This window comes from Anolis carolinensis, chromosome 2 (genome assembly GCF_035594765.1).
Source record: "Anolis carolinensis isolate JA03-04 chromosome 2, rAnoCar3.1.pri, whole genome shotgun sequence".
In the NCBI taxonomy this organism is placed as follows: domain Eukaryota; kingdom Metazoa; phylum Chordata; class Lepidosauria; order Squamata; family Dactyloidae; genus Anolis; species Anolis carolinensis.
The window spans coordinates 118,527,962-118,555,550 of record NC_085842.1 but is presented as its reverse complement, the minus strand read 5'-3'; the positions used below and the strand labels follow the sequence as shown (position 1 = coordinate 118,555,550).

General features: G+C 39.6%; 1 protein-coding gene across 1 annotated transcript; it reads right to left on the bottom strand.

The window, feature by feature from the left end:
• slc26a2 (solute carrier family 26 member 2) lies at positions 1-27,397 on the bottom strand. Its single transcript, XM_003217337.4, has 3 exons — positions 27,228-27,397; positions 10,446-11,072; positions 1-7,274 (listed from the first exon to the last, which is right to left on the bottom strand). The coding sequence occupies exons 2-3, from the start codon at positions 11,058-11,060 to the stop codon at positions 5,745-5,747; spliced, it is 2,145 nt and encodes a 714-aa protein (XP_003217385.1). The 5' UTR covers positions 11,061-11,072; positions 27,228-27,397; the 3' UTR covers positions 1-5,744.
• Between the last annotated feature and the right edge of the window lie 192 nt (positions 27,398-27,589).

Here is a 27,589-nt window from a genome sequence, read left to right as displayed (position 1 = left end):
CACGTTTCAAAATATTTTAATAACAAATATGTTTAAAAATAGTCTTACAAAATTTCATTAAACATTCTGTTTAAGCCATTTGAGAGATGCATTTTAACAACTGGAGGCTAACTGTACAGAAGGAGACATAACATTTATTTACAATCTAAGTTTTTGGGACTTCAATCAATCTTTAAAGGATGAAAAATACACAGAAATATTTAAAAAGTAAAGCTATTTCACAAAACTGTATTTGGTCAGCTGTTAATAGCACTTTGTTTTCAAGCATTCCACAAGTTGTTCCAATGTGTTATTGCTCAACTACCTTAGTCCAGAACTGTATAAACAGCATCCTTTCAATTAGCTGGAGAGAGGTTTCCATAATCCCTGGACTCCCGTGGCAGGCATTTTCCCAAGCAGCAATAATACATGAGAAAAATAAGACATGTGAAGAAAGAGACAAATATACACGCTCATTTACTAGCTTCTTTGTGAGCATGTCAAAGGCCTTAGCATTCTCTTCATCTACTAAGATTGTAACTCTAGCACACACACAAAAGAGAGAGAAGGTTTGCATTGATAGAGCGAAGACTAATCAAAAGAAAAGGTATAATTTATATTCACGTCAGGATTGTTGTATTAAGGCTCCCCAACAATGAAGATATCACTCTACTAGCATTCAAGGAAAACAGACTTTATACAAACTTACAGGGAAATGAATTTTACCCAGCAAGCATCTATTTTTCATATCTATCTGAATTCATCTATATTATGATATAGTTAATACAAGTGCTTGTTAGAATGGATAAATAGTAGACTGTCTCTGTACAAACATCCAGGAAATAAAATAACTAAACAATTTGGTTCATAATATATTACATTCCATATACTTTTTGCAAAGCCAAAATCACACTGGTTTCGTTTCTTCTGTTCATACAATTTTGTAATAACTTCCCATCCATTTCTTTGGGCACTGCACAACTACCACAAAGAAACAACTGGCAGTCTAAAAATAAACATATTTGCCAAATTCCCATGGAATTACTTGTACTGCTACCCACACTTTCCTTCATGGAACTAAACAAATTATCCTCCTCCTTTGCAAACTACCTCTGCATGCAACCTATGACTTTTCCTATTTTTTAATGTTTAGTATTTTAATTTTGTGTGTCAGCTACTTTTTGCTATACCTTTATTTATGCAGTGCCTTTTTGATAGTCTTAATGCAACTGCTTCATTTATGTTTTTATCTTTTCAATTAAATATGTTGTTTTTACTTTTGTTTGTTACTGTTTTCATGACTATATTTTTTATCATTTTGACTATTATTTAGGCACTATTCAAAATAGCAAAACAGTGTTGCTTTTGGCTTAATGTTCACTTCACTGGAGCATGTTAGGGCAGAAGGATCAAAGAAGGCATCCTCTATACAATATCATGAAGATATGGCACTCCAGTTCTTACAGACTTGCCTGAGGAGATACTGACAAGCAAAGAGAAAGTCAGAAGAGACTTTAAAAAATTGATGGTGTTTGCTTCATTAAGAATAGGTCAGCAAAAGTCTGTAATTCCTTATGGAAACAGAAAAGTCATGTCACGTAGATTGCATTCTCTACTTGCTTGTTTTATATCTGGTCTAACATCCTAAAGACACCATTTGATCTTGGGAGCTTAAATATGGTGAACCCTGGTAAGTACTTGGATGGGAGACCACTAGCAAATCACAGATGCTATAAGGTTGTATTTCAGAAGAAAAGTGGCAAATCTACCTCTAAATATTCCTTGTGTAAAAAAAACCCAATGAAAAACTCATGGAGTCGCTATTAGTCCACAGGTGATTTGAAGGACAAACTGAGAGGAGGGATGTCATTTAAAAGTGCTTTGAATTATATTCCACAATCAAAAGGCACACCAAAAATAGATCAGAAACAGAGACAGAAATATTGGTTCAATTTACTGTAAACAATATGCTGTGTCTTTTCAAATTTTATGATATTGTTTGACATTTTTGTCAAAAAGCAAACACCACATTGGCTTAAGGCACATCTTGTAATGAAAACAGTGAGATTGAAGGCACAAAATATTCCAACAAGCAACACTCACAAGCACATGACAGGACTAATTTTTATGGTATAGTCTTGTAAATTCCAAATAAAAATGAACACTGGGCAACTTATTAAAATTGCACGTGTTGTTTAAAAAAACAAATTCAGATGCACCTTAAGTTTATAACAGAAACCCTGTGGATATTCATTTTCATAATGCTTTGCTATTAAAATACAGAAGAGTTCCAAACATGTAGAACTGCTCTCATCCCAGTTGACAGAAGGCCATAAAAGGACTTTGAGGTCCTAGAAGGCTATATTCATAGCCAGAGAAATCTGTCTTGCTTTATTAAAATCTTAAATAGGCATTCTACCTGATAACATGCTGCATATTTCTGAGCAAGCTTTACAACTCCATTCACAAAATGGAATTGTACAGCCCAAAAAACTGGCAGTAAAGGAGAATGTTCACATCAGCAACAATTGTCACAGAGATAGGATCAGTTCCCGATAGTTCCAATTATGTTAACTTGGAGCCCAAACTTGGAACTCATATTCCAATGGGAAACCAATGCCATCCCCCAAATGATAGAGGAAATACTACCTTTCGTTTGGTCTTATTAACAAAGAAGATACAGAACATAGAGAACAAACCATGATATGTACAGATGGCAGTGGAGAAATACTGCTCATCTGAAGGGACATGAAATGCCATGTAAAAATTTCATTATTTTAGTCCTATTTAGCCTAATACGTGATGCTCTTACAATTGACTTGTAGTTCTGCTGCAAACCCTCAATCTGAAAACACTCCTGTTTTCAGTTATGGATTGTGCTTTTCATGCTTGCTAGGTAAGAATTAATGTATTCTTAGCTTCCCTATGATAGTTCTTCTAACATATTCCTTATACTTAAGAAGTATCAGATAAGCCAATTTGCTTGGTTGATTTATTCATTCATCTTGATCAATTGTTCAAATTACTATCACATTAATTTTAAAAAGTAACCTCTTCTTTCTAAAGTAGCAGTTTATTATGCAAAAACAACACAAAAATATCACTATATTCGGCTTTCCTCAGAAGACCTACATAACAACAAAGAAAGCAAAACAAAACGTCGCTACTGCTTAAGGTAGCTTTGATTACATTACATCTTCCTAAATAAAATATGAAAATGTGAGCTGCACAACTCATATTCTCTTAAGGCAGGAGTGGCCAACAATGAAAGGTAAAGGAAATATTAGATCCTGAGGAAAACTTGAATCCCCAGATTTTCTTTGCCCTATGAGGAACTTTTAAAATCTTTTTCTTTTCTTTTCTTTTTCTTTTTTGTCTTGCTGGGCTATTTTAGACCCCAGAGATGCTTACTTTTTAAGAAAAAAACAACATAAAGGGAAATGAAGTTATTTTGAATTTCAAAAAAAGGCCTGTCCTGGGGCTAAATTGCCCTTGTGGGGAAAGATTTGTAGAAATGCCTCATCCTCACAAAGAGTATTTCAGGAAAAAATTCAGGATCATCAAAGGAAACTGAATGGTGTAAATTTCAAAACAGCTATTTTTTTTCTTTTTTACACAATGAATAAGATGTGCTGAAGGATAGATAATGTAACAGGAGAAAGGCAAAATTACAACTATTAGTCATGATGGCAGAGCTCTGCAAATATTTTGGAGTAAAGCTCCCCCCCCCACTCCCCCAAATCCCCAGCCAGCAAGGCTACTATAGTCCTGAAAACTTTGCAAAGCTTTGTCACCATGGCTTCTCATTTCAACAGTACTCTGTATAGCATTGAATAGCACTTACTGGGTTTGGGGAGAAATGTGGAAGAGTCTTGGTGGGGAGCAAGAAAGAAACAAGAAGCTGGAGTCTGGTGTAATTCAAAGGGGATCAGTCTCTCTGACAAATTCTTTTGATTTCTCAGATCACTAATAAATAAGAAAACATCACTAACTTAGCCTGTTGATCTTACAGGTGAAATTTTTCATTGGTTATTTTTTTCCTTTTGGTAGCATATACTCTGTGAGCTTTAGGTCCACTCTGTACAGAGAAGGGCTTACTTTTATCTTTCAGTTTTGAAACTCTTTCGCCACACGGTCTGATAGAGCCTAGGAATGTTTCTCTTTCACACTTCAGCTCCCAGAATTTCAGTGGCCATGATGACTAGAAGGTTTTGGGAATTGTAATCCCAATTGTAATTCTGACTATTAAGGAAACAATTCCACTTAACGCGATACTTAAAAAGACATTTTGTTTGGTTTACTCCAGCCAATATCATAATGCAGTTATTATAGTCCCTTTTTAAAATGTTAGGAATGCTAACAAATGTAGTCATAATCAATTTCATTCTACTACAGAATGTGCTCAACTGAGCTTCATAATCAGAAATATTATTCAAATAATTGTTTTTCTTAAAACAAATGTTTAAGAACGTCTTTGACACTGAATACATAAATGCATAATCATGTATTTAAGTAAATAAGGCATCACCAAAAGGGAGCAGAAAAAAAATATTTGGTTTGAAGTGGCTATGAAAGGTTTTAAATTAATTCTCAAGTTAGAAACCTGATATATTAGTTTGTGACATGCCCAGTTTTAAGAAACTGTAATGAACAAATACATCTGTAGGACAACTTACTCAAGGGATTCCTTATGCAACAATCCAGGCTGATAAAGGAGAGCTCTTGGGAGCAGGGAAGGGTGAGATTTACAAGTTCTGAGTTACCTGAAGTAATCCTTTATTAATTTTCTTAAAGGAATGGTATGGGTTTTTGGTTTCCAAAGAAACATCTGAAGTTAATTAAGTATCCAGTTTGCTTCATAAAAAAGAAATGTCTCTAAACAGATAACATGCCTTTTCCCTTGTTTAAAGTTGTAGTAAAGACACTTATGACTGGTTTTCCACAACAGCAGAAAGCTCTCTGTATAGTTTTAGTAATAGCTGAGAACTAAACTTCACATCTATTATCAAGAATCTCTCAGACATACCAAGAAGTGAGAAAACTCTCACTCTATCTGAATTGTGGATAATGAGTACTTAAATCCTTCAATACGATAAAAGATCATCTGGTAAGGGAATAGGAGGAAGTTGATGGGGGAAATAGTTTCCTATCTTCTTTATTTCTCTTTTAAAAAATCTCCATAGAGTCTGGGGCCTTTTCAGCAATGCAGGATAAGGTATTTTGGTGTGGGGTGGGGAATTGCTACATTAGAGGATTTCCACCAACTCTGATCCTTGCATTCCTTCATAGCTTCTCCAATCCTGCACCAGAGTTCTTCTGGAGAGCTTTCCAGGGAAGAGTAGATGGCATGAAATCTTCCTTAACCTGCTGTAGATACTAATTGTAGGATCCAAACCATTTATTGTTGCTTCAAAGTGAGAAATCCTCTAAAAATATGGCACTTTTTGCATCAATGGACATTATGGTAAGCAGCACAATTTGAAACATGAACACAACAAAAGGAGTAGGAGGTACAAGGCACATCTAGTTTCAAGAGTATTGGCTTTGCTATATCCAAAGTGAAGTAACGTTGGATGTAACTATTCACATTACCTCTTCTTAGTCCTATTATTTAATGCCCTTCCCAGCAGAGCAAAATTAAAGCATCAAAACACCTTTATTATCTTGTGTGATCAACAATACGAAAAACAAAAGTAGCCCTTTATTCCCATCTGAGTGTATGACCAGAATTATCCCACTCATAGGACTGCCACTCCTGAATTTTCCTAACTCTCTGCAAGATCTTTTCCCTTACACTGGCCTTCAGGAGCACAGCACCCATTCTGCTTAGAAGAACACAGCGCATATTCCACAGCCTGGTGCACACTATGGAAGAGGAATTTCTTCTCCCCTTTTTTTATATACTCCCCTCGGTGAAGGGAATCCCTCACAGAGGGATTGCACTGAGCCAGTAGCACCTGGATGCCGATTTCTTCATAATCCTTGTGGATTTCTTTCAGTGTGTGGATCCCTGCTGTATCTAAGAAATGCACTGCACAGCAGTCAATCACAATAGTATGGAACTCAAAGTCCTGAGTGAAAAGCTGTACTGAAACCTCAGCCTGGTTTCCATTGGCACTGGCTGTTTTCTTTGTTCGCTTTTCTGTCTTCCTCTTTGCTGCTAGCTCCCACACAGGATTTACGCCAGTCTGTTTGTAGAGCATGGACTTAAAACTTTCTTTATTGGCGTAATAGATGGGTGCCTCAAACCGGAAAACTTTGATGCTGGGCTTAGTCTGAAGGTCCTTGTAGGCAGGAAGAGGTTCATAGATTTCAGAATCTGGCACCCAGCCCAGTAGTTGTCCTTCTGGTCTCTGAGTCCGCAAAACAACGCACAGCAGTGAAAAGCAGACCCCAATCAAAAGACCAAGTTCAGTACTTATCAGTGCTGAAGACAACATAGTGATAGTCCAGATCACTGTGTCCACTTTACCTAATTGCCACATTTTTGGCAGGTCACCAAACTTTCTCAAGGCTCCTCTGAGATTGACAATCGTTATGACCCCTAGCACACATTTCTGGAGGGAGTAGAAGAGGGGAGCAATGACAAGGAGGACTAACAAGATGACCAAGGCAGTCACCACTCCAGATACCTGAGTCCTACAGCCCGTTGACTCTTTGACAAGGGTCTTGGCAAGGGCTGCGCTAGTTGTGATGCAGTGAAAAAATGAAGGGATGATGTTGCAGAAACCAATGGCATACATTTCTTGGTTGGGTTTCACTGTGTAGCCATGCTTCTTGGCAAACATTTCAGAAAGAGACACAGTGATAGCAAAGCCAATAATGGCTATGGCCACTGCATCCAAAGCTATGCTTGGAATGAGACCCCAGTCTGGTGGTTGTGGTGGCAGAAACCCTGTTGGGATGTGTCCAGAAACACTGGAGCCATATTTTTCTTTCAGTTTCCCAAAATGTGATACCAATGTAGCTACTATAACCACAAACAGCTCTGTGGGCAAGGGAGCCTTAAGTTTGGATTTGTACCGTTCATTCAATTCTTTAGTTGGGATAAGAACAAGTAAGCACAGGAAACTGGTGATAAGGTCACAGAAGTTGGTTTTGTGGATGTTTTTGAATATGTTTATCCATGTAGTTATAAAGGAACCAATGCCATTGCTCCGAGGAATATCTAGACCCAACAGGTATTTGGCTTGTGAGGTAAGGATAGTGAAGGAAGCACCTGTAACAAATCCGCTGAGCAAGGAATCAGAGAGGTATACAGAGATAAAGCCCACTTGGAAAAAGCCCATGGCAATCTAAAAAGAAAGAGAAAGGGTTAGAAAACAAACTTGTATCACAAGGCAACAAAGAAATAAGACAAGAATGTACACACTGTTAGGTAAAACTGTGCCAGAATAAATGAAGTTGCAGGTCATGGAGAGCATGAGGTGAAATACTGTACGTTATTAGTTAAATCTACTTGTTTATTTCATGTTAAGTCAGACATAAGGTATTGTTTTTTACTGAAACATTCCTTCTTTGTGGCATTTTGCATTTAACCTTTTTAGATATGCATATGCATGGGGGTGGGGGGGGGGAATTCACATTTTAAGCCTGCGTAATATTTTTCCATTGTGGGTTAGGTATGCAACTGTGTTATGGAGACATTTGCTTTACAATATTGTGTCATGGTACACTTGTAAAGAATGTCTTTTCTTTGATTTAGTTTTTTTTGGGGGGGGGGGGGGCTTGCACAGGCTACCAACATTAAGCTGTGATATCTAAAGTCCTAACACAGTTTTGGCCGAATCACAGTGCCCTCTCCGCTCAACCTGTGTTTGAACCTGGATCTCCTGGAAATAATTCAATGTAGTGAATTGTGTTAGCTGGGCAACTACAGCAGGAGAAGCAAACTAAAAGGCTGGGTCTCAACAGGGCCTTCAAGAAAAATTCTGCAATATGGAATAAGTCTGTTTTTGGGGCTAGTGGAGACAGCTTTTCTCAAAACTGAGGAAGTGAGAATGTTCAAATGGACATCAAATTCTCAGTTGTCTTTTCAACAAAAATGATATACCGTGAAATGTAAAGTTGATTTTTTTTCCTTTATAGAAAAATATGGCTGTGATCAAATATGAAACAAAACAGAGAACTGTTGGTGCATTAATATGAAAATATAATTAAACATGATGGCTAATCTCAGGCTATTTAATATGGTCACTACCGTAGTAAACTTTTCAAAATGTTTTATTGCCCATGCACCAAAATGACCAGATAATAATATACAGTACTTTATACAAAGAAACAATAACCCCATCAAAGAATATAGTGAGCCTTTGTTGTAGTTTTGATCTGCAATATTTCTAAGAACACTATCAAAATCAATTCCTCTGGCAGTGCTTGATTCAATACTCCACCTTCCTAAATCAACAAGTCAGGTTTGACACAAAGGTTTTTGATATGTTCGAGTTTGCTGCTGCTACTGTAGCTAGAATTGTCAACTAAGTTTTCAGACTGACATACATGTCCAGAAATATCTCACAAAGTTTGTAAGCATTTAATAAATGTAGCCATTCTAAAGGTTTTAGTTCAAGTTTTTTAAAATGTGTTTTATGTACTGATAGTAAATGTTACATATATGATAACATAATGAAATAGTGGCCTTCCTGGTTAGTGTCAATGTGAGCTATAATCAACAACCGCAATTCAGAAGTAAAAATTAAATACACCCAATTTCACAGGGTTACATGATCCATTTGTTTCAGAGGAAAAACAGTTAGGTCCTGATAAAATGTTAAGAAAAACCCTAAGACCCAGATGACTGCTAACATTTCTAAAGTTATACAATGACAAGGGGCTGTATTTTATTTTGAGGGGCCAGCACAAGTTCATGGGCCCTTCCTAGGCATTCCAGTCCAAGAAACTGGCTGAAACTCTCTCTTATAGGACCTGAATCCCAAAGACTACAAGGTGCTGGACATAATCGGGTAGAATAGGATATGGTACATTCAAATGGAACTCCCACTTCATACTGCTCTCACTAGTAGGAAAGAGGTAAAGACAAGTATGGAGTGAAGCATCCTTTCAAGTATCAAAATCTCAAGCAATTTAGGGTTTTTAATGTCACCATCAATCCTTCAAATTGAGAGAAGTGAAACAGCAGCCAGATACAGTTTTTTAAAAAAACAAACAAGCTTGTATGTCCTCAATGAAAAGAGCCTGCAGGGCGCCTTGTGGCTCATTCGCGCCGGGGATCTGGAGAGGGTGGTTGGGCTTAGCTCAGTGTGGTTCCAGGCAAGATTTTTCTGCTGCGTCAGAGACTAGCTTCTTTGCCTGGTGGCCGCTGGGCTTTGGGATTGAGAATAGAGCAGAGAGAACATCCAAAGAAGACCGGGGAAAGGGTTGGTTTTTGAGAAGGCTGTGTTTGGAAAAGGGGCTGTGGGTTTTTTCCCCACCAGCTTGGCGTCCGTCTGCCAGAGCTGTTATTCTCCTGCTGCGCCATATTGTCGGGGGGGGCTTTTAGTTTTCTTTTAATATTTTTTCGGTTAAAGAATAAAAGTAAGGAGCACTTATTTCAGCAGCTTTTTTGGGGTGTCTGGGGAAACGTTTTTTTTGGATTTTTTTTAGGTGTTTGCAGTGTTGCAAATACTGGAATTCCAATTTTCCCCATAATAATTCCTTGGGGATAAGGGGCTGAAGATTTTCCCTGGTTTGGTTCCATTTCAAACCTTGCAGGGCTCCTCAAAGCAGTGCACCTCTTTTTGCTAAGTCTGGCATATACTAGAATTCCTATTATCCCCGTAAGAATACCTCTGGGATAAGGGGCTGAAGATTTTCCCTGGTTTGGTTCCATTTCAAACCTTGCAGGGCTCCTCTGAAATTGCGCAATAAATCTGAGGAAAGGGAAAACGCTCTGCAGTTTGGTGAGCAAGCAGTGTGGAATGTGTTCTACCACTGCACCAAATTTGATCAGGATAGCTCAAAAACTGAGTGTGGGAGAGCCCCATAAAAGTGTGTGTCCCCCCCGGGGGCTGTTTTGGGCCACTGCGCATGCGCATCCGACATTAACAAATTATTTTTGAATTTAACGAATTTTCATTACATTTCAAAAATATTGGAGACAAAATTTGGAAGTGACTTCAGAAATGAAACGCCAGCGCCCCCTACTTTTGAAGCAAGTTTAGAAACATTTTTTTCATGGATCGCTCAAGCCTACTGTTCAGTATTAGTGTCATTGCATTGCTTTGGGGTGGGATGTCATGTGTTTAAATAAGTTTCCACTGAAATCTATATAACTTGCACTGCCACAAATAAACATGTACAAGAGGGGCAACTATATCTGATTCATGTGAAATGTGGATCTTTATAAACACCTTCATTTGATTATTAATTACTAATTAAAGGAAAACATTAAACATCGAGGCTATGAACCAGTTAGAGGAAGAAAGAACTTGAATGATACAAAATACAAACCAATTGAGAAGTCTTACCTGGTAAATCCCAGCCATAAATGTCACTGTGCTTCCAACAATAATTGCATAGCAACTTTTGTCACAAAATGTTTGTGATGTTTGGTTCATATTTAGAGGCCCCATTGTGCTGCTGCTATTAATGTAAACATGTATGTCTAAATCATAGCCAGCTTTCTGTACTTCACGGTCTACTACTTCTCCTATCATCAGACAGAGTACACCAAAAATGCCAACAGAGATGTGACGTGAGGTTCCAAAGAGGAAATATATGATGCTTGCAAAAAAAGATGTGTAGAGACCATAGATGGGTTCTTGGCCAGCCAAAAGGGAATAGGCAATGGATTGTGGGACCAGTAAGATCCCCACAATCAGACCAGACATCAGATCTCCCAAGAGGTCTTCTTTCACATTGTATTTGGGGAGCCACTTCAGCACTGGGAGAAAACTGAAGACCAAGTCTTTGGCTATAGCTGGGGTGCAGCTGCATTTTTTCTTCACTTTCTTCACTATCCATGCCTTGATATCTGTCCTTTTGTCTATGGGTTCCAAGATGATCCTAGGATGGTGATTTCGTTCGCCATCATGTACTTCGGCCAACTCAAACACTGAATTGACATGGTTAGCTTCTGCCATCCTTAGGGCTCACTAGAATGAAGGAAAAATTAAATAAGAAAAGTTGAATCTGGATCTCCTGGAAGTAGCTCAATGTACTTAACTTTATTAGTTAGGCAACTGCAGTAGGAGAAGCAAACTAAAGGACAATCTCAACAAGCTCAAAAACTGAGCTTTATACAGATTTAAGACTTATAAAACCATAAAGAATGCAACCAACTCTGAAAATGAAAGGACTTTTCTCTATAAGAATAAACTTTGTCACGATGAAAGCAATTTTTATTGTGTCAGAAGTGACTTGCAAGTCTCTTCTAGTGTGAGAGAATTGGCCATCTACAGAGATGTTGCCCAGGGGATGCCTGGATGTGTTGCTGGGAGGCTTCTCTCATGTCCCCGCAAACTAGAGCTGACAGACGGAAGCTCACCCCATCTCACAGATTCAAACTAGCACCCTTCAGGTCAGCAACCCAAACTTCAGTTCAGCCGGCACAAGGGTTTAACCCATTGCGCCACCGCAGCTCCTATTTGTCAAAGCAATCATTGCAACTGATTTAAGTGTCCAATGAGTAAACTGGGCAGAAGAAAAAAAATCAGAATCTAAGTTTCTGAAAACAACCCAGTACCACATACATATTTGGATCAGTTTTTATGAAACTTAGCTTGACCACAGTATTTAAACCAGATTGCTCCAGACTTCTGACACTGTTTACAATGCCAGTAAGTTAAGTGTAACAGGTCTAAATGGGGTTTATACTAACAAGAAGATGCAAGCTGTAACATTTAAGAAACCAAAAAGAAAACCAAAATACTGAGATGAGATTACCCACAACAGCCCACTTGAAGATATGCTTCAAATGTCTAAATACTGGCAATTACAACAGAAATCCCATTACAAAATAAGCATCTTAAACACCCCATTATTTCCCCCTCTAGGCAGACAAGCAATGAAGAGGGGAAAAACTTGAAGGATATTTCACTAGCACTTCAAAGGTACAAAATGTTCTTGGTTATTCATTATATTTTACAATGTTGCCTCCCCACAAGGAAGCGAACATAATTTTATTCAAACATGATGCCAAACAAGGAAAGAAAAAAGAAGGGCTTTGAAAAATCTCCAGAAAAGGCATATTTTTTAAAACTTAACTTTCAAGGTGTTGCTTTTTTTCTTTTCTTTTTTTTTTTTTGGAATTTGTATATCAACTGTGGATTTCCCATTTGCAAGATTGCCTTTGAAACTAAAAGGCTTGGGAATTATAAGATGAAATTGCAAGGCTATAAAAAGCCAGGGTGCTTCCAGATAATGACTCCCAAGCCAAAAATGTGTTCGTACTCTGTCTTGACAGAATAAGATAGCAGCCAGAAAAAGTGGTAAGAAAGTGGATCATGAGTGGATGATGATGACATTCAGACCCAACATGAAATTCTGTGAATTTCACTGTGTGACTGACTGCATGACAACAGCAGAATGTGGAAGCTTTCCAGGACAGACTTCCAGGTAGAGCTCTACATATTTTCCAGCAAAATGCTTTATGTGGAACACTATGCATAAACACTTCATGATATTTTGGAGAATGTGTTTAGATAGAAAACGAAGTTCAGCTTCCTCATTTTAGGCATAGTAATCCTACCAGTCTGTCAAAGACAAAGATCCAAACTGTATTTCCAACGTCTGAGGCCCCTGCTACACTATCCTATAAAATCGAGATTATCTGCTTTGAACTGGATTATATGGCAGTGTAGACTCATATAATCCAGTTCAAAACAGATCATGTGGATTATCTGCTTTGATCATGTGAGTTATATGGCAGTGTAGAAGGCGGCCTGAATTCAGGATATCCAATCCTAAGAATGTCATGTATCTGCTAAATTGACTCTGAAAGTTGGAACACATTCCTTCTGGGAAGGTGCTCAATCCTGGACTAGATGACTCCAACTTTAGATTCCAACAAGACCATCAACCGTAAATGTTTAACATTTCACCCTTAGAGATGCAGAATGTCTCCAACAATCTCATGGAGAATATTAAAATATATTTGAAGAGATGTACATTAGAAAGAGTTGATTAAAACTTTGCTTTTTGCAGGCACAACTCATCTTTTATTTGCCTCAAAAGTATGGAAAGCTACTGCTCAACTAGCTGCCCGTTCAGATTCTACCTCTTTGGCTGTTCTTTTAGGCATAAATGACAAAAAGATACATAGTCTTATAGCTTCTGTCAGTTGCAGTATATCTTTGATCATTCAGAGTTTCCAGCACAAAGAAAACTGATTAAAATAAACCCATGGCCCTCAAAAGTGCATAGGAACCTAGGAGTTGGCATTTTCTGTGGCTGCTCTCGGGCTCTGAAACTCCCTTCCAAAAAAATGTTATACTGCCACTCCCCTTTCTACAGACAAGTGAATATGTATTTGCTTTAGCAGGCCTTTGAGGATGGATGGGTTAGAAAAAATTAATATTGTACAATGGCTGATTTTTCTGTTTACAGCTTTCTTTTTAATGCTATTTGCTTTAAACAAGTTACAATTCATTGATAGTTTGATAATATTTTTAACTGTTGTATGCTATGAATTATCGTTTGTTTAAAGAGATGTAAACCAGCTTGCATCCCAAACTGGGGAAAACATGAGATTTAAATTAGTAGAATAATCATAACAGTATTTTGTGGAGCCTTTTTGCTTAATGGCAAAACTGTTTATTAGGGAGACTATAGCTAAAATCACACTTCAGATACAAACCCATTACTTTGCTTTAGGTAAGCCACAATCTCTCAGTCTCACTCCTGATTTGTAGGGGTCACAGTAGAAAATTCCTTACCCAAAATTCTGAAATCTGAACTATTACAAAATGCAAGATTGTCCATGTGGGTGGCTGAGACCGTGAAACTTTCACTTTTTGATGGTTCAATGTACAGAAACCTATTTTTTTGCACAAAATTATTACAAAATGTGGGTATAAAATCAAATTCAGGCTACATGCAGGCTACAAGGCATACATGAAACAGAAATAAATTTCATGTTCAGACTTGGGTTCCATCTACAAAATCTGGGGTGGGGATCTGAAACACAGAATACTTCTGGTTCCAAGAATTCTAGATAAGGGATGCCATACCTTATAGGCATATTATGACTACAAATATGCAATGCACAAGACCTGTCCTTGGTACTCTTTGGCTGCTTCACACTAATCACTTTCTGGCTTTTCTCTGTTCATTCAGCTGGTGAGTTCTTAAAAGGCTGTGTCAATTGCTATCATACTAGATAAATCTTCAACATTTATACTAAAATATTATTTTACTCAGGAACCTTATCTCTGTATGGCTGAAGGGAATTAAATGCCTGTGTTTTATGCCAAATTTATTCAATCTGCCATTAAGTACACAGATGTTTCTCCGGCTTTTTCCTTAGTAGCAGTGCACTGTGTTCTGTCAAGACTGTTTCTGAAGTTTACAAAATATACACAGACAGCACATCAATTTTTTTTACCTTTACCTATTGTTCTTGTCTTTCTTTCAAGAAGTTCCAGACTGTACAGTTTCTTCTCCTCCCTCACTTTATTCTTACCAGAAAACAGGTTGAATGATAGTGACTGGCCCTTGAATTATCCAGTTAAATTCCTGGCTGAGTGGCATACTAAACCAGATATTGTGGGACCTAGTCCAATACTCTTACGATTATAAACAGACTTGATAGCTGAGAAAAAGCTTACACAATTAATGTCAATGGGGATAAATGAAAGGTGGGAAAAATCAAAGGAATAAATATACGATGAGCAATAACTGGTTTATAAAAATGGTTTAGGGCTCTTGGTAGATGCCCAAGCTAAACCTGAGTCAATACAGTGATGCAGCAGCAAAAAAGCCAATGCAGTCTGGGCAGCATCAGTTTAAGGGAAGTAATAGTACACTTTGTTCAGTTGTGGTCACATGTTCTGAGTATCATAATTTGAGAAGGATACCCATAAGTTGGAATGCATCCAAAAGAGAACAACCAAGGTGATAAAAAGTATGAAGTCCTATCAGTACTGCTTCGAGGGAACTTCATGCATTTAGCCTGGAGAAGAGAAGGCTGAAAGATAGTTTGATAGATATCACTAAATATCTGAAGAGCTATCATGTTGACAGTGGTGCTTTCTGCTGCTCAAGGGAGTAGAAACTAAAACAGTGGATCAAGTTACAAGAAAAGAAATTCTGACAAGCCGTTAGGAAGAACTTCCTATTGATAACAGCTGTTTGATAGTGGAATATTTTAGTTTGGAAAATGGTGAACTCCCATTTTAGGGATTTCTAAAACACATTAAATTACCACTTCTCGGGGCTACTTTAACTGTGGGTTCCTGCGTGGTGTGTTTGGATCAGATGGCTCTTGCAGTCCCTTCTAAATCTATTATTCTGGGACCCAAAGCATCATATTTCACTTACGTCAGCATGCCCATCAATTAATTCATCTTAAAAGTAACTTTACAAGCTCTGTCTTTGGATTAGATTTCACATCTGAACACAAAATAACACTAATTTCTAAAAGTTACATTTAGGAGGTTCAAATTTGAAGCTTACCAGCTGACCCTCTCTGTATCAAAACATCTTATCCCAGAAAATATAATTGCAGATTATGTACTACAGAGTCTGCTCGATTTATGCTAGTTTAGTGACCTTGAATGTGGACAAAATAAATCAGCTGTCTGTTCAACATATGAATGGTGAATAGTGTCTAGATTACAGCAACAGACTTCTGCCACAAGGAAAAAGTGTGGATGGACAGCAATTTGCTTGGCAGACAGGCTGGCTTGCTAACATTGCACCCTTTGTAAGTAGCAGCATCCTAGCTTTCATTATATAGTATGGAAAGTGTCTGTCCATTAGAAAGGCAGTTATTTTTATAACATCGTAAAGTCACCTAGGCACACATTGCCAGTGCTGTTTTTTTCCTTTACAAAAAAAACTGTCTGAAGCTGTAACTCACAGCATTTCATTCTCAAAACTGGTTTAATTTAGTTACATTTTCCATCCTAAGAATTTAACATGACTAAACGTTTTATCTAACATCTCAATAACAACTACCAGGAATTTGTAGAAGAAATATTAATGGGTAAACCACAAGACCAGTAGACCCACATAAGTCACATGATGAGGCAAGCCTGTTAGCATGAACAGTCAGATATAAAGAGACATTGATGTTGGTTGCTTAAAATCTGATTGAAGCTGTTATGAACTAATTCAAACATCCGTAGCTCAGTAGACATTTTGTTTCATTATCAAATGTATGCATGTTATCATAATCTTAACTGTGGAAGCTTCTGTCAAGAAAGGGTACAAATTTCCATCCAGCGTGAGATAACTTTAAAAAAAATACTATTCATTCATAAAAGGCCATATTTAATTTTCTTTCTTTCTTGTCAGTTTGGGAATTTGGAATAGAAAATTTCCTACTGTTATATTAACATGAAACAACCAGCGACTAAAAAAGAACAAATAAAAAACTTGGGCTGTAGTGTACTGCATAGAAATGGGCAACATCCAGGTGTTTTTGGCTTGCAGCTCTTATCTGCTCTAGCCATCATAGTTGGTAGGAAGGATTTATGGGAGCTGCAGTTCATGTAGAGTCCTACAATTGTGCACACCCAGATATCAGATGATGATGATGATGATTAGATGCAACTTGATTTTATCTGTTGCCACAAACAACAAATATAAATATCCCTTTGAATATTCATTTAGAAGTAAGCAAATTTCACCAACATTATTTTAAAATAATGAACAAATTCCTATGCAGTGCACACTGCACATATCTTATTTTGAAGTAAAAAAACAAAACAGGAATAAATACAGCCGTAATGTTAATCATAATCATAATAAAAATAATAAAGAGGGTTGGAAGAGACCTCTTGGGCCATTTAGTCCAACCTCCTTCTGCCTTTGTGCACCAAAAGCACTAGCAATGCAGTGCACCCCTTAATAATTAATTATTAATTAAATAATAATTAAAATTCCATTATAAACAAGCAAAGCTTTGGAAGGCATGCACCAGGTGAGGGAGGAGACGGGGAAGGTGCACGCCTTTCCCTCCTACCCCGTGCCGCACGCACCTTCCTTGGCAGAGGAGGAGGGAGCTGCCGCAGCAGGGGCCGGATAAATGGCTCCGATGAGCTGCATGTGGCCCCCGGGCCTTAGTTTGGGAACCCCTGGTTTAAAGCAATAACAGGTATCCTCTGGCCTACCAGGTTTTTCAGACTTCTGCTTTCATCAGCCCTCTCCAGCATGACTTATGGAGAGGGATAATATGAGATGAAATCCAAAATATCCCAAGGATCAAAGGTTCCCCAATTCTTCCTTGAAGAGAATGATTTTCTTTGAGATCTGGATGATGTTTTCATCAGGGATAGGAGTAAGTTCCCTTTTCAGTATTGTGAATCCACTCCAAGTTTCCCTCAAAGTTTAAAGGAGCCAAAGGGATACTAAACTCTATTCTCAAAACAGGCTCAGCATCTTGAATAGCTCCTTTAAAGTCTTGAATCAAACCTGAATTGGGTTAACTTCTGGACTGGAGTGGATTAACTACCCACTTTCCCCAATCTTCAGCTGTGATATTTTGGTTTGAAACTACAGTGCTTACAGCATGAAAGAAACAGTTTAAATCTGACTGAACACAAGGGGAAGCCAATACATTATTGCTTTAAATGGCTAGGAAGGAAGTGCTCCTTTTTATCCATCCTGACTCTCCCATCATTCAGTTTCACTACGTTATGCTTCACTATTATGAGGGATAGAAAAACTTCTTCCAATTCATTTTCTGCACACTATTTAAAAGCTGCAGACATTTATATTAGATATACACACTACCAATGTGGAAGTAAAAAGCAGGCATTTTCCACTCCTAATTTTTTTGATAAAACACCTTAGCTGGAGTACAACCACATCTCTCCTATTTCAACATCTCTCCTATTTCTCTCCTTAACAGTTAAGGATTCAGCTCATTCTGCTCCTCTTACTTACATGAAATTGTTATGTCAGCAGAGCCACTAAGTATGAGAGAGGAACAGGAGCAAACAAAGTCCAGGAGAAAGATTAAATATGATCATAACCAAATTAGCTACATCTTGTTTGAAGAAGCACCAGAAATCAGTTAGCTTGAGCGGTGGCCAAACATTTCCTTCCCAGCACATTTGTTGGGATTGTGTTTGAATGTGTCTATGCAGAAGAAATATGAACAGTACTAGTATGTTGTTGTGCATGTTCTGATCCTCTTTCCACAATCTGGGAATGCAGGAGGTGTGTGTGTGTGTTAAGTCTCCAAGCTAAGTTACTGACACACGCCCCAGATTCTCTTTGGAGAGGGAAATGCTGCAATCCCTTTGTTTACCCTTGAAAGGGATCTAGTCCAACGCCTCTTCTGACTGCAAGGATCTAGTTATTATGTAGAAGGAAAACAAGAAAGAATTTTCAGCATTTTCCACTGCAATTAAAAAGCAAACCTCCCAGTTGGATAGGTGAAATTCCTCCCTATCACTATCAACTGGTGTCTTAATTTAATCATAGTTTGGTGACATGCACAAAAAGGCATGTGGTCAGAGAAGCCTCCAAAGAAAATGTTTGGGTCTCCATGTAAGAGTCAAAAAAGTAGTGAGGTTTCTCTTCTTAGGTCTGTCATCTCTATGGCCTGCAACTTCAAACCGTATTACCGATGATTTATCCAGTGATCTTAGCATACAGCCCTATCATGTGGCATGCCAAGCCCAGAGAGCCACTGGAAACAATGGCACTGTTGCTAACATCTGTCCATGCCTGGTACGGTACATTGGTGCAAAGGGAGTCCATGGTTAGCTGAGATTTAGCTGAACTGCACAATGAGCTGTAACAAGCAGACCATTTAAACTTACTCATGTGAATCATAATGAGCTCAGGTCAGGGCAGAAGAGCACTAAGATAGCCAACAAATCCACTGACCTGGTAGCTGTCCAAGGCAGAGGCTCAAGTGCATGATGATACCTGATTTTGCATGCACAAATGAACAGTAAAGAGCACATTTAGTTTGACCTGTCACCTTTAAACAGTAAATAAGCAGTTTATGCAACCTTTAAAGGTTACGGCACACTGACAAGCAAAAAAGGGACAACTTCATGACTATGCCAAGGCCTGTTTCAAGGGAAATTTTGACATGTACCAATATTTCAGCTAAAGGTGTTCTGGGGTTCAATAATTATATTCAAGAGCCAGCCTGATTTTGCAATTTTCTCTTAAAGAAACATGAGCTATGTGAGTTGTACAGGTTCCTGCACTTAAGTCTAAGGAAAAATCACTTGCTAGAGAATATTTTGAGTTAATATTTCATCCAAGTCCACAGAATTCTCATGGCAAGGAATGGGGTATGTGCAATGATAAACACATATGTGAAGGCCTATTCACAACTACAGTTTTTACATGGCTAATTAAGAAAAAAAGACAGTGTGAAGAGTAGAGGAGAAAGGAGTTTTACTCATTTGCACATACTGGAGTCCAGGATAAAAAATGCCCTCACTTTTTTCTTTTTGCAAAGTTTCCTTTGGTGTCAGTGGCACCAATTTGCATCAGATGCAAATGGTTAAAGCCTGTTTTCATCATGTCACTCCCCCATTCTTGCTCAACCCCCTTTAAAAAATATAGCAACGTCAGAGTTTACAAAGAGCTTCCAAAGAGTTAGCAACTTATTGATAATATTGTTCTGATACATTTCTTTGTTAGCTTACTGAGTAATATAGCAAGCAATTCTCTGTAACTCTACAAATAACACTGGAAAAGTTCACAGAACAAGCACAACAGCTAAGATATATTCTACTCCCATAACTGTATGAATATGCTTTAGGCCTAAGGCTTTAATGATAGTTAGTACAGCATATAAAGAAATGGGTTTATATCAGGCATGGGCAAACTTCAGCCCCCCAGGTGTTTAAACTTCAACTCCCTACCGACTGTTAGGAATTGTGGGAGTTGAAGTCCAAACTCCTGGAGGGCTGTAGTTTGCCCATGCCTGGTTTATACTCATGAAAGCTCATACGAAAATAAAACCATCTTAAAGGTCCACATTTTTCCACCTTCTTCCTTCCTTCATTTTTATGCCACAGCAAACTAATATGGCTACTCCTCTGAAAACTAAAATCTGATTTACACAGCCAATTTTCTTCAGTACCAACATCCGCAGTTTGACTTTGGAATGTCCCCAAATCACATATCCAAAATGTTACATGGAAAAAGTTAATATGAATAAGGCTGTTCAAAAAAGACATGTAGTTCCTATGGCCACAGAACTTCTGGTTTCGGTTTTTCTGTTCCCCTGGCTACTATAGCTGCAAAAATAGATGCAACCATATCCATGTACAACTATTTCATGATAAGAGGTGTGTTTCAAGAATGAGAAATATTCATCTGTATATGGAGAAATATGACTTTGTGAACCAACCCAAAAAACAATGGCCAGAAAGCTGTACTGAAATAAGTGTGGATCACTTTCTCAAACATGTTAAAATGAAAGATGCAAACTTTCTCCTTCCAAAAAGACATAGTGAACCACTTTCTTTAATAAAAGACAAAAAGCATGAACTCTGTGACGAGAAGCAAATGTTCACAGATAAGCTGACAGTTTAATAAGGTAATTGTGAGTTATAATGAGGTCATTAACCTGCATGAATATGTTCCCTCAATTGGACCCTCTACTTTCCATTAAACGTTTTACTGGAAATCAAACACGACCCAGACTGATGTATGGATAAAGCACGAGGATACTGGATGAACGGATTTTAACCATATGTTTTATATTTTATAATGTACTAGCTGTGCCCGGCCACGCGTTGCTGTGGCTTAGTCTGGTGGTGTTGGTCAGTCTACATTAGGTTGTATTTATGCTGTGACCTTCACCCTTCTTTATACTCACATTAGTAGTAGTATTTGAAGTCTGTTACCTTCTTCAATTTTTGTGTTGATTGATAATTGCTTGAGATCCCTGTTGTCTTTGGTTTGTTGTTAATCGTGATGTCTGATTCTGCTGAGTGCGGTTTACATCTTATTGAGGCTGGATAAGTTAGATGCTACTGTATTGTTTTTTTGGAGGCCCACTGTAGCACTGACTGGCCTCTCAGCCTCAGTGCCTGGGTGCTTCTTGCTTGTGATGGTGTAGATTCTTATTGTTGTTGTTGTCATTGTTATTATTGTAATTGTTTTTTTGGAGGCCAAGTGTGAATGTAGGGATTGGGGAGGTGGATGAGCACTGAATGGCCTTGTAGACTCAGTGCATGGCTGATTCTTGCCTGTGTAGGTGTTTATTATTAGTGGGTGAGTGGAGGGATAGATGAGTGGATGGATAGATAGAGTGGGTGGTCTCCTTGTTTCCTTTATTCCTATCTGTTCTCTTTCTCTGCTCCGATCCTGAGCTCGCTGATAAGAACACACTGGTCAGAAAGGAGGGTAAATATAACCGGATCAATGGCCTTTCTCTCCCTTTCGCTCTTGGCCTTCCGGGCAGAGAGGGAGGGCTCTTGTACTTGGCGTTCCTTCACTTCCCTTCCCTCCCTCCTTCCTTCATTCTATCCGTCCCAGCCTTTCCTGCCTGCAGAGCCATGGAACTGGGTCAATGGGTTGGATGGCGGGGAAAGGGAAAAGGAAGAGGCCTCTAGTTGAAATGCATGGACTCCATGCCATGGGGTGCTGGAATTTGTAGTTTGCATGCAGTCCAACCCCTTTCTTTCTTTTTGTCATGGAGGAAGAACCCACTCAAACCTCTCAGACAGATGGCCATCCGGTTTAGTTGTGTTGTTATAGTCACAATGCGTTGTTGTGTGTTTTTTGGGTCCAGATTGTGGTTTTGTGGTGTGGTTGTGTTCTTACAACTGGGAGGCAAGGCTTTTGCGTTGTGTTGTCAAATTTTGTATTTCTGGGGCGTTTAGTTGTGTTGTTATAGTCACAATGCGTTGTTGTGAGTTTTGTGGGTCCAGATTGTGGTTTTCTGGTTTGGTTGTGTTGTTACAACCGGGAGGCAAGGCTTTTGCATTGTGTTGTCAAGTTTTGTATTTCTGGGGCATTTAGTTGTGTGCCAAGTTTCGTATTTCTGGGGCGTTTAGTTGTGGTGTTATAGTCACAATGCATTGTTGTGAGTTTTGTGGGTCCGGATTGTGTTTTGTGGTGTGATTGTGTTGTTACAACCAGGAGGCAAGGCTTTTGCGTTGTTTTGCCAAGTTTCGTATTTCTGGGGCGTTTAGTTGTGTTGTTATAGTCACGATGCATTGTTGTGAGTTTTGTGGGTCCGGATTGTGGTTTTGTGGTGTGGTTGTGTTGTTACAACCGGGAGGAAAGGCTTTTGTGTTGTTTTGTCAAGTTTTGTATTTCTGGGGCATTTAGTTGTGTGCCAAGTTTCGAATTTCTGGGGCGTTTAGTTGTGTTGTTATAGTCACGATGCTTTGTTGTGAGTTTTATGGGTCCGGATTGTGGTTTTGTGGTGTGGTTGTGTTGTTACAACCAGGAGGCAAGGCTTTTGCGTTGTGTCGCCAAGTTTCGTATTTCTGGGGTGTTTAGTTGTGTTGTTATAGTCACGATGCGTTGTTGTGAGTTTTGTGGGTCCAGTGTGGTTTTGTGTTGTGATTGTGTTGTTACAACTGGGAGGCAAGGCTTTTGCGTTGTGTTGCCAAGTTTTGTATTTCTAGGGCGTTTAGTTGTGTTGTTATAGTCATGATGTGTTGTTGTGAGTTTTGTGGGTCCGGATTGTGGTTTTGTGGTGTGGTTGTGTTGTTGTAACCGGGAGGCAAGGCTTTTGCATTGTGTTGCCAAGTTTCGTATTTCTGGGATGTTTAGTTTTGTTGTTATAGTCACTGCGCCCGCAACTTTATCCTTTTATATATATAGATTTAACTATTTGTAATAGATTTTATATGCTGTTTGTTTTAATGATGTGTCGGCACTGAATTGTTGCCAATTGTACATCGCCCTGAGTCCCTTCGGGTGAGAAGGGCGGGATAGAAATATTGGAAATAAATAATAATAAATATTTTTCTTACTATTATAATCACTTACGGAACTACCAGCCAGACTCCAGCCTTGGAAGGCAATCATACTCAGCCACGAGTGACTGTCTATGAATAATTACTATAGTACCACATTTCTTGGGTGATGTTATCTGAATTTTCTGCCAGAATATCAGTCACAAAGAAGTTTAGATTTAGAGTCTAAAATGAATAAAATAGGTACAATTGGCTCTCCATATCCATGAATTCTGCATCCATGGATTCAATTATCCAGTTTGATTTTTTTTTAAAATCCAAAAACCTTTGATTTTGCTATTTTATTTAAAGAACATCATCTTACTACACTGTTGTGTACATTTGTACTTGACCATCTGTGGGCTTTAGTATCCACACGGGACTCTGGAACCAAACCTCAAGGAATATCAAGGGCTTGGGTATTAGAGATATTTAGCTATGTCCAATTGCTCATTTTCAAATGTAATAATTCCAGCAAACCTTTTTTCCAGCTTTAATCCAATTCCTACCATAGTTATGCTTTTTGCTTCTGTTTTTAAAACCTTTGTTTCCTCTATCTGTGCTGTTGAATCCAAGGATGGAGAATCCAGGGAGATAGAGGGTCAATTATATATTTATTTTTAGATAGTGGCCAGTGCTCTTTAATCTTTACCCAATTTTGGTCCCCAGATGTTATTGAATGACAACTCCCACCACTTTTGATTATCTGCCATGTGGACTAAGGATGATGGGGATTGCAGCCCAACAGCAATTGTGGCTCTGAGGTTGGAGAAAGGTTAAAAAACATTTAAAAGCCAGATATTATATCCTTAAACCTTGTATGTGAATTCAAGCCCTAGTCTCCTGACCAAACAGAACAAACAGTAGCCTTCTAGATGTTTCTTGATCACAACTCGTTTACTGCATGGCAGGGGGTTGGACTGGATGGCTCGTGGGGTCTTTCAAGCTCTGTGGTTCTATGATTCTAACTCTCATTAGCTCTAGTCATATCTAATGATGAGATATACAAAAATTGTATTCCAGCATCTGGAGAGCCACATAAAATGACATGAAGAGCTGAATTCAGACCCTAGGCCTTGAGTTTGGCACACGTGCTCTAGTGCTGCAGTCTTCAGCACTCCAGAGAGGACAATTGTTCCCCCCTCATATTAAATTAATAGCAGTCTGTACAATATATTATGACCATGCCTAAATAGACAGCATTTTTTATGTTGTCCTTTAACTGTTGAACTGAAAATACCATGAGAAATAGAGACCCCATGTACAGTATTAATAAGCTTGCCATGAAGCTACATTCATTGTGTTATTCCAGAGAATATACAGTATCATCTCTTATCGGCTGTTAGGAATTGTGGGAGTTGAAGTCCAAAACATCTGGAGGAACATAGTTTGAGAAATGCTGCTCTAGTGGATTCAAATATATTCTGGGGTGTTTTTATCATCCCCGAGGGCATAAATGCATTTGTATGGAAAACTGCATAATGGTCTTAGTGCCCTTCCATCTGTCAGCATTTAAATACCAGCTAGTTCCCTTCATAGGCTGCCCAATGAAGACATGTGTCTGTCTATATGGCATGCATACACATATCTGGATGCATGAGATGGAGATTATGGTGGCAAATAATGCAAAACATGATATACCTGAGCATTACAGAACCAACTTTAACACATAAAATAACTGCATGGCTAATAATGCGGCCTTCACTTCCACATACTCAGGATGTGTGTGTCATTAATGTCGTCACTACGGGCCAGGAAAATGTGAAGCTGTTTTGTTTTGCCTGTGTAGACATCACCCACATATACAACCCCATCAAATTGTTTACTGAGAGAAGCCCAACCCTAGCCATTGCCACATGGAAGAGTTATACATATGGAATTTTTCCATTTATAGTTTGGAGAGGTATTTCACCTTCTCTGTGGTGCCACAATAAAATACAAATCCCAGGATTCTATACATACAGCATTGAAACACAAAAGTTAAAGGTGGTGCTGAAATTCATTAATTCTACAGTGTGGTAAAGGACTGAAGCCCCTTCCACACAGCTGAATAAAATTCCACACTATCTGCTTTGAAGTGGGTTATATGGCAGTGTGGACCCAGATAACCCAATTCAAAGCAGATATTGTGGGATTTTCTGCCTAGATATTCTGGGTTATATGGCTGTGCTATATGGCACACAAGCCTTATATCCCAGGATTTAAACCCAGGTTTTATGTTTATCCCAGATTATCTGGCAGTGAGGACTCATATAATCCAGTTTAAAGCAAAAAAACAAAAACAAAAAAAAAACACCTGGGATCAGATCCTGGGATATAGGGCCTTAGATAACCCAGGGCCCTTCTTCACAGCCATATAACCCAGAATATCAAGGCAGAAAATCCCACAATATCTGCTTTGAACCAGATTATCTGAGGCCCCTTCCACACAGCTGAATAAAATCCCACATTATCTGCTTTGAACTGGAATATATGGCAGTGTGGACACAGATAACCCAGCTCAAAGTAGATATGGTGGATTATCCGCCTTTATATTCTGAGTTATATGACTGTATGGAAGGGCCCTGAGTCCACACTACCATATATTCCAGTTCAAAGCAGAAAATGTGGGATTTTATCTAGCTGTGTGGAAGGGGCTCCAGCTCAAAGCAGATATTGTGGGCTTTTCTGCCTACATATTTTTGGTTCTATGGCTGAGGCCCCTTCCACACAGCTGAATAAAACCCCACATTATCTGCTTTGAACTGGAATATATGGCAATGTGGACACAGATAACTCAGAGCCCTTCCACACAGTCATACAACCCAGAATATCAAGGCAGACTAACCCACAATATCTGCTTTGAATTGGGTTATCTGAGGGCCCTTCCACACAGCCCTATATCCCAGAATATCAGGGGGGGAAATCCCACAATATCTGCTTTGAACTGGGTTATCTGAGTCCACATTCAGATAATGTGGGACTTTCTGCCTTGATATTCTGGGATATAGGGCTGTGTGGATGGGCCCTGAGTCCACACTGCCAGATATTCCAGTTCAAAGCAGAAAATGTGGGATTTTATTCAGCTGTGTGGAATAGGGTCTCAGATGAGTCTTGGCAGCCAAAGTGGTCTCAGCTCACCTTAATTCTACAGTGTAGATCTCGCTTCAATTGGAGGTGCCCTTTGGGGTTTTCACAGCCTGCTCTTTCCAGGTTCTCTCCAGGACCCCTTCCACACAGCTGAATAAAAGCTTCTTTGAACTGGAATATAGGGCAGTGTGGGTTCAGGGGCCTTCCACACAGCCTTATATCCCAGAATATCAAGGAAGAAAATCCCACAATATCTGCTTTGAACTGGATTAACTGAGTCCACACTCAGATAATGCGGGATTTTCTGCCTTGATATTCTGGGATATAGGGCTGTGTGGATGGGCCCTTAGACCACACTGGCTGGAAAGAAGAACAGGGTTTGAACAAGGGAAAACCCTGATGCCATAGAATCATAGAATAGTAGAGTTGGAAGAGACCTCATGGGCCATCCAGTCCAACCTCCTGCCAGGAAAGCTTGGGACCCTTCCACAAAGCCATATAACTCAGAATATCAAGGCAGAAAATCCCACAATATGTGCTTTGAACTGGGTTATCAAAGGGTCCATCCACACAGCCCTATATGCCAGAATATCAAGGCAGAAAATCCCACATTATCTGAGTGTGGACTCAGTTAACCCAGTTCAAAGCATATATTGTGTGATTTTCTGCCTTGGTATTCTGGGATATAGGGCTGCGTGGAAGGGCCCAGAGCCCACACTGCCCTATATTCCAGTTCAAAGAAGCTTTTATTCAGCTGTGTGGAAGGGGTCCTGGAGAGAACCTGGAAAGAGCAGGCTGCGAAAACCCTAAAGGGCACCTCCGACGGAAGCGAGCTCTACGTTGTAGAATTAAAGCGGGTTGAGACCACTTCGGCTGCCAAGACTCAACGCTAGGGACCGTTGGGAGTTTGGCGAGGCACAAGCGCTGTTTGCTGGGGAAGTTCGCCTTCCTTCGAGGAGCGGCTGCGGGAGCGCGGGGTCCGCCTCGCCTACTTGCCTGACTCGGGCGCGACTCCAGAGCCTCTTCCCCGGAAGAGAGAGCGAGAGAGAGCAACACGTGTGACCGGGCGCCCCGACCCAACCTGCTGCCTTTCCCCCTCCCTGCCTGCCCTGCTCCGGGCCTTACCGCTAACGAGAAGCGCCCGAGTTCCCTTCAGGCGCCCCTTGGAAGCCGGCGTCGAAGGAGGCTGCCCTGGCGGAGGAGAGAGCCCGCCTCTACCTCCGCCTCCCCGGGCCTGCCAGCGGGGCGGCCCCGCCCTTGAGAAGCGCCTCCGCCTCCTCCGTGGGAGGGAGTAGGAAGGGGCGCAGCCACACTGCGGGGAGGAGCGTCGTTTGGCACCACTTTCACGGCCATGGCTCAAAGCCCTGGGAGGGGCCATGGCAGTTGGCCGTTATTGAGGTCTACAGCTCTCAGGGACGTCAATCGCATTAGGCAAAGTGGGGTCGAGCTGCCTCCAGGCATGGGCAAACTTGGGCCCTCCCTCCAGG